This window comes from Callithrix jacchus, chromosome 1 (assembly GCF_049354715.1).
Source record: "Callithrix jacchus isolate 240 chromosome 1, calJac240_pri, whole genome shotgun sequence".
Lineage (NCBI taxonomy): Eukaryota > Metazoa > Chordata > Mammalia > Primates > Cebidae > Callithrix > Callithrix jacchus.
The window spans coordinates 98711035-98724308 of record NC_133502.1 but is presented as its reverse complement, the minus strand read 5'-3'; the positions used below and the strand labels follow the sequence as shown (position 1 = coordinate 98724308).

The following is a 13274-nucleotide window of genomic DNA, read 5'->3' as shown; positions in this document are numbered from 1 at the left end:
AGTCAAATGCGAATGTAACTCTTACTTTTATTGAAGACTAAGAAAAGCCGAGTGATTTTTCTCAAAATGCCGTGAAGGGCAGTTATGTGGCACAGGGCCAGGCTAATCAAATCCTATTCAACCACCAGTGACCTCACGGTGCTCTGGCTGCCCTGTTATTACCTTTTGAGACTCACTCCTCACTGGTCTCCCATTTTGTGGCCTGAAGCCAACAATCTTCCAAATCCCTGTGAAGAACAACAAATAAGAGGCTCTGAAGATGAGGAGGGAGAAAGAGCCATAGGAAACAAACTACCATGTGGGTAAACCACACCTGCACATTCGAATTCATATTTCCAGAGCTTAAAATATTCTGAAACGCCTGAAGGATGTGTGGAAAATAAAAGCTCTTAAAAAACAAATATTCTGCAAAAACCAAAAGCAATCTAAATGTCCATCAAGAGTAGATGGATATATAAATCATGGTATATTCATACAGTGAACTACCACTCAGCAATAAAGACAGAACAAATTACTGGATAAAACATACACATTATGCTGGGTGAGAAAAGCAAGGAACAAAAGAACATGCATTGTATAATTCAATTTATATGAAATTCTATCTAAACTAATGTATGGGGGAAAGCAAATTAATCAGGCTTGCCTGGAGGGATGGGGTGAGATTGGGATACTAGAGAACTTTCTAAGGACGAGGGTGATTGCCATGTGAGTGTACACATTTGTCAAGATGCATCAAACTGTTTACATAGAATCTGTACATTTACATACATAAATTATATCTCAGTGAAGAAAAAGAATTTATTTGATAGCTTTTCTATGTGGGATATTCTTTTAAGTGCTATAATACTCACAAAAATATGAGGGAGAAGTATGTTTATTTGTATTTTACAAATGGGGAAACTGAGACACAGAGCAGTTACATAAATTTCTAAGGTAACGGAGCCAGGTACTGGTGGGGCCAAGATTTGAGCCCTGGCAGTTCAGCTACAGAGCTGGGCTCTTGGCTGCAGGATCACACCTCCATACCTGCTAGAAGTAGCAACCAGCTTGTTCTCAGTTTCCTATAAGAGCTTTTCCAAATATGATAGCAGAGCAATTGCTCATATGAACAGAAAGAATCCAGCTACACTTATTGACATATCTATTCATGCTGGGCATTAGGATTCTTCTAATAAATTTAGCTTCAGCATAGTTAACACTAATAAATTGTTGGCTTGCAATGCAGATGATCAAGAAGACCGATCTCCTGAACTTTGTTTGCTAATCATTGTGCAACACAGTTGATGTTATAAGACAATCAAAATGATTTGCCAGGAGGAAGCGGAAACTGTGAAAGTGATTCAGCCCCTGGGCTAGAGAGAAGACTCATCCACTCCGTTCTTATAGTTATAACTTACTGTATTGTTTATTATATAGAGAGAGAAATTCACAGGGACATCAAAATATTAACTGTGACTGACTATAGAAAATAAGATTAAGATGAGAGGAAGATTTTCAGTTTCTCAGTTTGCAACGTTTAAGACAAGTATGCGTTTTTGATGAGATTCTGTAAGTTAGCCAGTTAACTGTTCTTGCTTGTGTGAAAGTTAGCTGTTTTGCAGTCCTCGTTTTCACTCATTCATAGGTTAAACAAATATTTACTGAATGTCTACTGAATGCCAGGTACTAGGTACTGGAGATACATAAGAACTAGCATTCTAGAGGTTAGATAGGCATATGGGCAAATAATCATGGAATGAGATAGGTACCCTGCAGTTGAAAGGATTTCCTTTAGACCAGAGAATACTGCCCCAACTCTGCTCTTGGCCATAGTGATCTGTGGGTTTGACTAAATTTCAACGTTGTCCCTTTTTTCTATTCTGTGGCTACAGGCTATATCCCTAATACCAGTCACCGTCCTTCCATTTTGCAAAACACATAATGGTTAAGAAGGGCTGACTTGATGTAGGTTCGCTGTTTAATCTCCAGAGTCTCCTGAAATGAAAATGCAAAATAGCCCACTAATAACCAGGTTGAAAGAAAGTACTCATTTTATAACCAAGAGGCACTCACATTGCCTTTGTGATGTAAAGGAAAATATCATTGTTATCACAAGGGCTGTGTAGTTTTTGGAGCCAGAAAAAGAAAAGTGTATGCTTTCCTTCCTGCTTGAACTTAAAACAAAATTAAGTAATAGGCTGTAAAGCGTAGTCTTTCTTAGGACCATATGGTTCATTAACACCATATGGTATACCTGTACGAAAGACAGTTATTGAGTTCTGCACTCCTAGCCTGTTTAAAATGTGAATGATTGCCTCCCCTTGTCCTGTTCCAGTACAGCCAGGGTAGTTTAATCCTTCCTGGCACGTTGTGTTCTTGTTGGCTTTTAATACTTTCTTTATAAGCATACCTGATTTTTGGAATTGTTCTGTAACTGGAAATCAGTTTCACTGAACAAGTGCATGTCTTAAGCTCTTTACAATGCCCTGCCAGCCTAATTAAACTTCAGAAGTATGAAAGCAATCAAGTGAGAGCATTTGCAAAATGGATGCCTGTTAGTAATCTGCATAGTTACTGAGACTGTCACTTGGACCTAACTGCTTGGATATGTTGACTTTACCAATGGGGAGGAAAAAAATCAGACAGTGTTCCATATCCCATGACTCCAATCTATTCTTTGCTGAGCTCCTACGGCCTCTCCAGGGTTAGAGAATTTGTTTATAACTGGTTTCTGGATTGGAAAGAGAATACAATTTCTGCCCCTCTCCCCTACTTTTTGCAAACCAATAGAAAACAACCCGGAGAATAAGCAGCAGTAAAGCAAACTTCCATCTTCATTGAAATGAGGAAACACTCATATCTGGAACCATGATTCTGTGTATAAAAAGGGGCTTTCAGGTTAGGGAAAACTACTGTGGGAAGACACAGAGGAGGCTAGGGGCTTTGTATTTCATGAGTGGACTGGACAGAGAACACACTTCTCCCAAAGAGATGTCACAACCCTGGCTTGAAGAAAGGTCAGGGAGCACAGACCAAGAGCAACCCTGTCAGCAGTGAGTGGGCTCAAACAGCTGAAAAACATAGGCACGCCATCTCTGCCCACTATGGGTGGGTGAGTGAAGGAGAATTTGGGGAAAACAAGCAGCCTCTAGCTTCTTCTTCTTCTTTTTTTTTTTTTTGAGACGGAGTTTCGCTCTTGTTACTCAGGCTGGAGTGCAATGGTGCGATCCCGGCTCACCGCAACCTCTGCCTCCTGGGTTCAGGCAATTCTCCTGCCTCAGCCTCCCGAGTAGCTGGGATTACAGGCACGCGCCACCATGCCCAGCTAATTTTTTGTATTTTTAGTAGAGACGGGGTTTCACCATGTTGACCAGGATGGTCTTGATCTGTTGACCTCATGATCCACCCGCCTCGGCCTCCCAAAGTGCTGAGATTACAGGCGTGAGCCACCGCGCCCAGCAGCCTCTAGCTTCTATGTCTGCTAAAGAGGAATGAAAACATCACCATGTACGAAAAACGTCCATTAGGTTGTTTCACTGGGAGAAGGGCCACTCATAACGTTCACAGGGTATTGATGAGGTTTCTGGAGGCAACAAGCTCAAGTGGCTTAATCAGCTCATTTTCCTGGTCCTTGGCCTTTACTATTCTCTCATAATATAGCTCAGGAATATCCCCTTTCTCAGTTCAAGGATGCACAGTATTAATAAGCAGTCAGCGTAGGACCTACGCGAACATGTTGCATTTATAAAGGAATGTCACACATATACACAGAGGTAGATGAATAAAACACAGCAGAAAGGTCATATCAAGTAAAAATCAAGCAAGTAAAAATTCAGAAAACGTATTTCTCCAAAAACCAAACTGACATTTTAGAATACGAGAAATATATACACATTTCAATTCACCTTTGGAAGTCACCCTATGAAACTGCTCTGACCAGTATGGTAGCCAACTAGTAACCTGAAACATGGAGTAACCAAGTAACAAATTTTTATTTAAATTTAAAACTGATACTCATTTCAGATATTGGAATATTGTTAAGCACATTTAGACCAACATGGGTATGTAAATTTACTTTGCAGATTTAGATTTTATGAAATCTAAACATGGATTATCAGTAAAACTTTAGTGTCTCAGCGGAGCTATGCAAACCAGACAGAGACTTAGTTTGATGTGAATGAAAAATAGCTCACTGAAATGTCTCCCATATATTGGGTTAAATATATTATTAAAATTAATTTTACCTGTTTACTTTTTTAGCATGCCTACTAGATCTTAAATTACATGTGACTTGCATGTGTCTTTCAGACACCATTGCTATAGGAAAAAAAAGCACCAGCATGCAAAGTAAATGTACATGCACTGTCCAAAGTAGGAAAAAGAGAATCCCCAAACCAAAACCTGTAAACAAAGTAAATGCATGTCCACAGAGGAATGGTATAATACGTATACCTAACATTCCATGGGCTGTAATGAATCAGGACACCAAACATTGAGAATGGGGGAAAATGTGCAAATATATTTTATTAAAATAACGTCTGAAGACTGCAAGGGAACACTGAGTTCCAAGGAAAATTTATACAAATAATAATGAGAAATATTTTAGTGTATCATACTTCAGGGATAAACAGTTCTCTGGGCATTTAGCCTCCTCCTTCACCACCACAAAAAACAAAACACAAAAAAACCCCAACTATTTACACATACATTTTTCTTCTAAATTACTCTTGTATACAAACAGAAGAAAAAATATAAACAAAATAAATTACTTAAGGTATTTTTCAAAACCTTTTTCACATTCAGTGTCTGTTTCTTGACTTGGTAATTGACCTTTGTGATTTCTCATAGCATGTGGTCTTTATGCTATTAAGAGCAGTGGTGATGGGCATTTCATTGAAGAACACACTACCACTGTCTCTGGAATTTTCTTCTTAGACATGGACACCCATTCTTCAAGTTTGATGCAGACGCCTCTTGGTCAATGGAATTATCAGTGCAATTTTCAGAGCTCAACCAGGACTTTTTTTTTTCCCTCAGCTGATTCTTACATGGCTTTTTGATTGAAAAGTAGCTGCTTTGTTATCAGGAATACATTACCAAATGTGCACGTGAAAAGGCCTACCGTTATGTCCTACAATAGGATGGCTCCTGGAAGGGAGACACAGATGTCATATACGCTTTTGGTGTATCATATTACTTCTGCAAAATATTCACTATCCCTTCCTATGACAGGATAATTTATCTGTGGCGACTGACATCGTGCCTGTCACAGGACTTATTTTGGCCCATGGAATGTCATGGAAGTGAAGGGTATCATTTCCTAGTGGAAGATGAAAGAACCATCATATGGTTCCCACCTTTCTTTTCTCTCTGAAGACCAACATACCCCCCTTAGAGGCTGCTCCTTTAGACTGGGTCCTGAAACAACATGGATTACAGCCAACACGCATCATTACAAATATGCGAGTAAAACATAAATCTGTAAGCCACTGAGGTTTTTGGGTTGCTTGCTACTGCAGCATAAATTATGCTTAAGCTGACTGATAGAACTCTTAAGCAGAATGGTCCATATGTTTTCCTCAAGGACTCTTGATTTCTGCAGGACTTCCTGAGGGTAGGCAGTGAGAAGGTGATTGATGACTGGTTTTCCCTTATGTGAGATTCAAGTTCGGACTATTTCTGGTAAGCCAAGGTGAATGCAGAGTGATCTCACCAGAGATGTGCTTAAACTGAGTCACCCTGGACTACTTAGTGGAACTAAGTGGGTGTGGGTGAGTCAGAGCCCAGCTGTTGCAAGTTGCCATTCATACCTGTATTCTGGTGAAATGCCTTGGAAACATTAAAGTCAGAAAATACCATTGAGACTAGAAACAATGGCACCTCACTTTGGGACATCATAGCAGTTCTCAGTGGGAAAGGGGCTCATGGGGAGGGAAGGGGAGGAGGAAGATGCTGTAGCTCTGAAGGTCCGCTCTTGTTTTTCTTCATTCCTTGCAATTAAAGCTAATTCTGCAATGGAAGTATCTGTCTGTGGACAATAGTTTTTTTTTTTCTCTCTCCAAAGTAGAAAAGTCAACATCTGTACTTACAGTTCCACTGGAAGTGGCTGACCTTAAAATGTATTAGAGATCCAACTGCAGTTAAAGGTTGATGGATTCAACAATGTGCAGCAGCCCTTCAAAGAATACAGGCTGTAGTTTCCCCCTGGGATGACTTCACCAGGACTCTTTGCAACAGTGCTGGTGGGAAGTGGAAACAAACAGTTACATGAGCCATAGGTGGCAGAAACAGTAGAGTTCAGGCCAGGAAGCTGATTTTCTCGCTTACATTCCGGTTAGGGTGGATTAAAGGACAGAGGCACTAGGAAATTCATTTTGGCTTCTAAATTCTGGGTGTTCTCAAGAACTTTCCCTATTTCCTCCATGACAAGCAAAGATAGAATTAATCCTTATAAAACACTTGCACATTAAGGATGGCATCTTGGGTGGGAACATTGATTTTGCAAATAGAAACTGTACAGGGTGGGGGTGGCTGTCATGGGTCACTGTGGTTTCTTGTCATGTGGTTTCTTGTTCACCACAGATGATCATCCTGTTGTCAGGGCAGCCTTGATCCCCTTGAAGGGCAGCCAGCAGAGGGCAGCAGTTAAGGGCATAGGCTTAGTGGGCAGATAGACCTGAATTTTGTATCTCACTTGTGCTTGTGCTAACTTTGCTGGAGTAGACATAGCTTCTCTAGACCTTAACTTTATGGAATGCAAAAAAAAAAAAAAAAAAAAAAGTGATAGTGCCCAACTTATACAGGGGTTGAGAGGTTTAAGTGAGCTAATTCATACAAAGTGCCTAACACACATTAATTATAGTTGAATTATATTTGTTAATTTGTAGTTGCTAGTCTAATACTATAGGAGCTAGGATTATAGTTGCTAGTCTTATCTGAGAAAAGTCAAAATGGAAGGTGGTTAGAGTCACTGTGTAAGTTCTTAGTTTTAGATAGAGTGATAAAGTTATGAAGAGTCATGAAGACCTAAATACCTTATCCACTTAATTTTATAAAATATATAAATTTTATAAAAACAAGTCCTAAGTTTCATCCAAAGGGCTATTTGCTGAGGGCATGGCAAGGCAAATGAGTGGCAGGAGGTATCGACGAAGGAGATGATGGGCAACTCAAGTGTCACCACCTACTTCTATGCCCATGGCAGACACCACTAAAAAATCACAGCATTCTACCCCTGGACTTCCAATGGCTCTCAGCATCCTTCTCCAGGTGCCCACCATAATCTATCGGCATTGGCATGCAATAGATTTACAAAATTAAAATTAAGTGGATAAGGCATTTAGGTCTGATTTGATTGTTAATAATGGAGTATAAAGAAATTATAATCAAGAATACAGTACCTGCTCAACAGACTTTGGCAACAAGATATCACCTTGGTCATGTTTCCAGGGAAACTGGAGTTGAAGGCGTTCTCTAAAACATGATGGCAGTTGATGTCTGCAGGAGTGCTGGAGAGTATGCCTAGAAGTGGAACAGAGTCTCATTTATTTTATTTTATTTCATTGATTTGTTTTTTAAATTTCATTTATTTGTTTGTTTGATTTATTTATTTATTTTTGAGACAGAGTCTTGCTCTTTTGCCCAGGTTGGAGTGCAGAGGTGTGATCTTGGCTCACTGCTACCTCCGCCTTCCAGACTCAAGCAATTCAAATGCCTCAGCCTCCAAGTAGCTGGGATTATGGCTTTGCCCAGCAAATTTCTGTATTTTTAGTGGAGGGTGTTTCACCATGTTGGTCAGGCTGGTCTCTAACTTCTGATGTCAGGTGATCCGCCTGTCTCGGTCTCCCAATGTGCTGGGATTACTTTGTGAGCCACAGCGCTGACCCCATTTATTTTGTTAATTAAGGAAGTCACTGAACCTTCGTTCTGTTCTTAGCTTCTCCACCACACCGCACACATTAAACATTACAATATGCCTAAGAACAGCTCTGACTCTCAGCTTTCTGTGTGTGCTGCACAGGCAAACTGGAGGTGCTGTCAGCCCTGAAAGCTGCCATTCATCCTGTAGGCACTGGGACACGAAGGACAAGGTGCAGTACCTGCGATGCAGGCTGTCATGAAGCAGGCCACAGTCCCCGCAATCAGAGCTCTCACTGCCCCAGAGGCGATGTCATGCTTTCTGGAAGGAGCCATGGATGCTGGGAAACATGGAGGGAGGGATATGAGATCAATGCTGAAGTATTGATTCAAACTCTTAGCCTCTGAAAATTGTTCTGGGGCTGGACTCTCAGGTCAGCTGGTTTTTTGTTTTTCTTTAACTTAGCCGGGAAATTCAAGATTCAAGAGCTTAGTAATAAACTCCACCTATAGAGAAATTCTCTGCTGTGGGAGGAAGGGAAGAGGCTTGTTTGCCAAAAGGCTCAAAGGCTTTCATTCTGCACAGAAGAAACAACTCCTAAGTTTCATCCAAAGGGCTATTTATTGAGGACATGGCAAGGCAAATGAGTGGCAGGAGGTATCGACTAAGGAGATGATGGGCAACTCAACTGTCACCACCCACTTCTATGCCCATGGCAGATGCCACTAAGAAATCACAGCATTCTCCCACTGGACTTCCAATGGCTCTCAGAATCCTTCTCCAGGTGCCCATCAAAATCTATCGGCATTGGCATGCAAGGCGAAGCCTACAGGTCACCCCTGGGCTGGGAGAAGCACCTAAATGTTTGAGAAAATTCTTCCTGAGGTCAACTTGAGTGTGCATGGGAAAACTATATTGCAGAGTAGAGATAAAAAACAGACCCCAGAGGACTCATGACTGTTGCAAAGCCCTTTGTTTTTTTCTGACATGAATAACTTTACAGAGCAAAATGGGGATCTAAGTACGTCTATGTCACATCTGTGTTGTTGAAGAATGTTCTTTTCACTTACTGAGTCCACCGATCACGATTCCTAGAGAACCAATATTGGCAAAACCACAGAGAGCGTAAGTGGCGATGATCTCAGAACGAATCTGTAAGCGAGCACAAACACCTATGTATACACAATCTGGCTTAATAAATCTGACATCCAACTGGGCTTCATTTTGACCGTAAATCCAATATTGACAAATGCTTAATCCGTGGTGTCAAATACCCATTACTCCCCAGACCCTTTTTACCATCTCCCCTTGACTTTTGTGGAAAGATGGAAGGGGGCTGTGTGGACTCAGCAACTCTCTACAAAGGGCTTACAATTGGAGCCTTGGCTTCTACAAATGCTGCTTCCTGGTCAATAATACATCCTCATATTCCATATGACCTGGCCATCTGTGATAGTGTGCCAGTGACAGGACTAGTTGCTGGAGGTTCAAAACTGATCCCAGAAAATATTCACATTACATTTACTTGACAAAGAACTTATTCAGACTCTATAAAGAATGGTTGTAACTCAATAAGAAGACAAACAGCCAAGTAAAAATGTATAGAGATTTGGATACTTCACAAAAGCCATGCAAATGACCAATAAGTACATGAAAAGACGTTCAACACCACTGATCACCAGGGAAATGCAGAATAAAACCACAATGAGATACTACTATACCTCCATTAAAACTAAGAGACTGACAATACTAAGTGTTGACAAGGATGTGAAGTGACTAGAACGCTTACACATTGCTGATGGGAATGTAAAATGACACAGTCTCTTTGTAAAACAGTATGGAAGTTTCTTCTTAAGTTAACATGCACTGCCTGTATGACCTAGGAATTTTTCTAGGAGAAACAAAAACACATGCCATAAAAAGATTGTACATGAATATTTATGGCAGCTTTATTAAATAGCCTCATGCTGGAAACAGCCTGAATATCATTCAGTAGGCAAATGGATAAACAAATTGTGGATACCCATAAAATGAAATGCTGCTTTGCAATAAAAAGGAAATACATGCAACAACGTGAATGCTAAGTGAGCACATGTATATGAAATTCTGGGGCCAGGCACAGTGGCTCATGCCTGTAATCTCAACACTTTGGGAGGCCGAGGCAGGTGGATCACTTGAGGTCAGGAGTTCAAGACCATCCTGGCAAATATGGTGAAATGCTGTCTCTACTAAAAGCACACACAAAAAAATGAGCCAGGCATGATGGCATATGCCTATGATCCTAGGCACCCGGGAGGCTGAGGCAGAAGAATTGCTTGAATCTGGGAGGTGGAGACTGCAGTGAGCCGAGGTTGCACCATTGCACTACAGCCTGGGTGACAGAGTAAGACTCCGTCTCAAAAAAAAAAAAAAAAAAAAGAAATTCTAGAATATGCAAAAGTAATTTACAATGGATATTGGCTGACTGGGAGCAGGTCTTTGGGTGGGGATGGGAGTGGAGTTGTTGACTACAAATGGCCATGAGGGAAATTTTTTTTTTTAAGGTGTGATGGAGATATTCTATATCTTGATTATAGTTGTGGTTATACAAGTGACATCAAAACGGAGCCCTTAATTTGGTATATAAATTATAATTCAGTGAAAAGGATAAAATTTAAAAATAATGATGTTAGTAAAAAGGAAATTCTCAGATATCACAGGAGCTTCCTGATAGTCTGGCCATGGTGTGTGCACCACAGTTCTGACCATCCGTGGGAATGTTAGGATGCCCGCTTGGAAGTGAGAAAGGGAACAGCCCTTTCACGGGGCAGTGAGAGGATGGAAGATGAGTTCATGAAGGCATGGGTGTGGCCTTCTGACTCAAGAGATGCTGCTTAGGCCGGACAATTTTTTTCTCAGTTTGAGGACTGACGATGGGAGTCTGTGGACTCTGTTGTTCACTAGAGGCATACCCAGTCTGACAAAGGTACCCACGTGATTGAAGCAGTAATTTTCCAATATCCTCAAAACTCTGATTTTGTTCAAAGAACAAACCGAGCAATGCGACACTCATTCAAGACTCAAGTGGGCATGGTAAGAGTTTTGTTGATTCCGAGGCCCTTCTTTTCTCATGGTTTCTGAGAACTCTGCGTTGTTGATATTTTCCATCAGCATGCATAGAGCCGGCAGGAAAAAAAAATATTTCAAGTATGTCTGCAGTCCACCATTCCTGGAAAAGCTGTCCTTGTTCCCCACTTTTTTCTAGTGCTTTTCATTTAGTTCAGCTGGCTTCAAAACCAGGCATGCTTATTAAGAGATTGTGGGGAGAAAGATGGCACAAAGGGTTTGAAACTCCTCTTTCCCCTTTCCGGGGATGAGTAGGAAGGGGCTACACAGATGTGGCCATGATGGGTTTTAATGTGCAAGATGATGTGATGTAAAGAGATGCACTGTACTAGGAAAATATTAACAACACACCTTACAGCTCTCTTTGTGACTGCACAGGCAAAGATGCCATATGTACAGGTTGGTCATTACAGCACTATCTATCTCTGATAGCAAAAAAAAAACCCACAAAAACAAGGTACTAGTTTTTTCAGCAAGGGACTAGTGAAGATGAATTATGGTTACTATACAATTGAATACAATGTCATGGGCACTGATATGGAAGGGCACCTGAGACACGTTATTGAGTGGAAAGGACGAGGTTAAAAACAGTGAGTATTCATTCCATGGAGAAAAGCTCCAGACAAATGAGAAACATGCCTTACTTTTTCCTTTACCTTTTTTTGGACCTTTTGAATTCTATACTATAGCATGTATTACAGGTAAACAAATGAATACAAACAGGCAAAGTATTATCTTCAGGAAAGAGAAAGTGATGGAGTAAAGGACTCATCCTAGGGACACGGGGCCTGCATAGTATCTCCCGCTTATCTCAGATGGGGGTTGGCATGGGCATAATTCAGTGGCTATCACTGGGGTTTTGCCTCACAGACCTGCATGGTACATTCTGTTCTGTGGCACTTTTTCTAGAAGACTGTTGGGACACCCTCCTCCACTTCTAGGTTGTGAGCAAAAATTGCTGGGACTCATCTGCATTTTGTTGATTGCAAATCAGAAATTTGGAGAAACAAAATGCCCTTCACATCGTGACTCAACAATAGCAGAGGCCACTGAGCTCCTGTTTCCAAATATCCTCTCTGCGCCTGCCTTTGGTTGGGCTCACCCCCAAACTCAATCAGCTCTACTGTTCTGTCTCTACCCTCATGATAACCTTTCCACAAAGCTGCTTCGTGCTGCCAGAACGCAGAGCCCGCTTTGCTGATTAACAAAACGATTCTCTCCTGGCAACTGGCAACTGGGGATAGAAAACATTTCACTTAATTTAGCCTATTGTTTACTTTTGGCAGGGAAACAAGCTGGTTTTGGTGGCATCTAAACAATGAGGATAATTGGCTAAGCTTTACTGGGAGATTAGTTGAAGAATGAACATTCGAGAACAGGGAACTCTACAGAGCCCCTGCTCATATTAGATGTGTGGGTCAAAATGCCCCAGCTGTAATATACAAATCAGTGCTCCCCAGGAGTGGGCTGTTACGTTGGTGTGCCATATGGGAGTAAATCTGCAGGTCTGGTCTTTGGGGGGCTGAGAGGGATGGTAGTGTTGTTTGTAGGTGAACAGACTCAGTGAGAACCTTAGGCAGGCTGCTTTTCCTCCCCTTTCATTTTTAAACCAAATACATTCCTGGGACATTAATTCCAAATGGACTGTTTCAATGAGTTCTAGGGGTGCGCAGGAATGTTCACCATTTTCTTCAGAGTTTCCGTATGACAGTTCTGTTCTCTAGGAGAGAAAGTTGGAAACTCAACTACAAACATGACCTCACCTGAGTTCCTCTTCCCACCAAAGACCTGGCAGATGTGAATGCCTCCTTGCAGGCTATTGACCTGAAGTCCTGATGTAATTATGGGTGCTTGTCTCAAGGCTTTTTCAGATCACAGACTCTGAGCCTTTTCTCTCCCTCATCCACCTGGAGAGGCGTGATGATGCTACACTGTCTTTTGAGGATGTTCAGGCATGTTATTATTTTTAGAAAGTTTCTCAGAATCCGTTAAATTAAGGGAAAGGCCTTATGATCACGAGACTGTCAGCCACTAGACTATGAGGGCAGGGGCCCCATGACTTGCTCAGTGCTATGGCCCCGCACATGGCACATACAAGGCATTCAATAAATTTTGGTTGACTGATTGCAGTCCCAGCTCATGTGACTCTGGGTCTATGTCCACAGTCCTCAAAAGTAAACGATCACAGTGGTAATGACTCGCTGTGTCTACACGCTCACATACACTCTCTCTCCCTCTGATTAATTCAACGTAACTGAAACTTAGGAAGTGCTATGTACATTATGAGCTCTATGAGCTATGGATTTTAGGTTGTTTTCTCTCTGATCTACCC

At 41.3% G+C, this 13274-nt stretch overlaps 1 protein-coding gene across 1 annotated transcript in view; it reads right to left on the bottom strand.

The window, feature by feature from the left end:
* Window positions 1-4484: 4484 nt before the first annotated feature.
* Window positions 4485-13274, bottom strand: part of SLC28A3 (solute carrier family 28 member 3) — a 61765-nt gene continuing 52975 nt past the window's right edge. The window contains exons 15-18 of the mRNA XM_008994435.5: window positions 8908-8989; window positions 8079-8177; window positions 7380-7500; window positions 4485-6218 (exon numbers count right to left, since the gene is read on the bottom strand). Coding sequence (XP_008992683.1) covers window positions 6092-6218; window positions 7380-7500; window positions 8079-8177; window positions 8908-8989 — 429 coding nt within the window. The 3' untranslated portion in view covers window positions 4485-6091. The remainder of the gene's footprint in view (window positions 6219-7379; window positions 7501-8078; window positions 8178-8907; window positions 8990-13274) is intronic.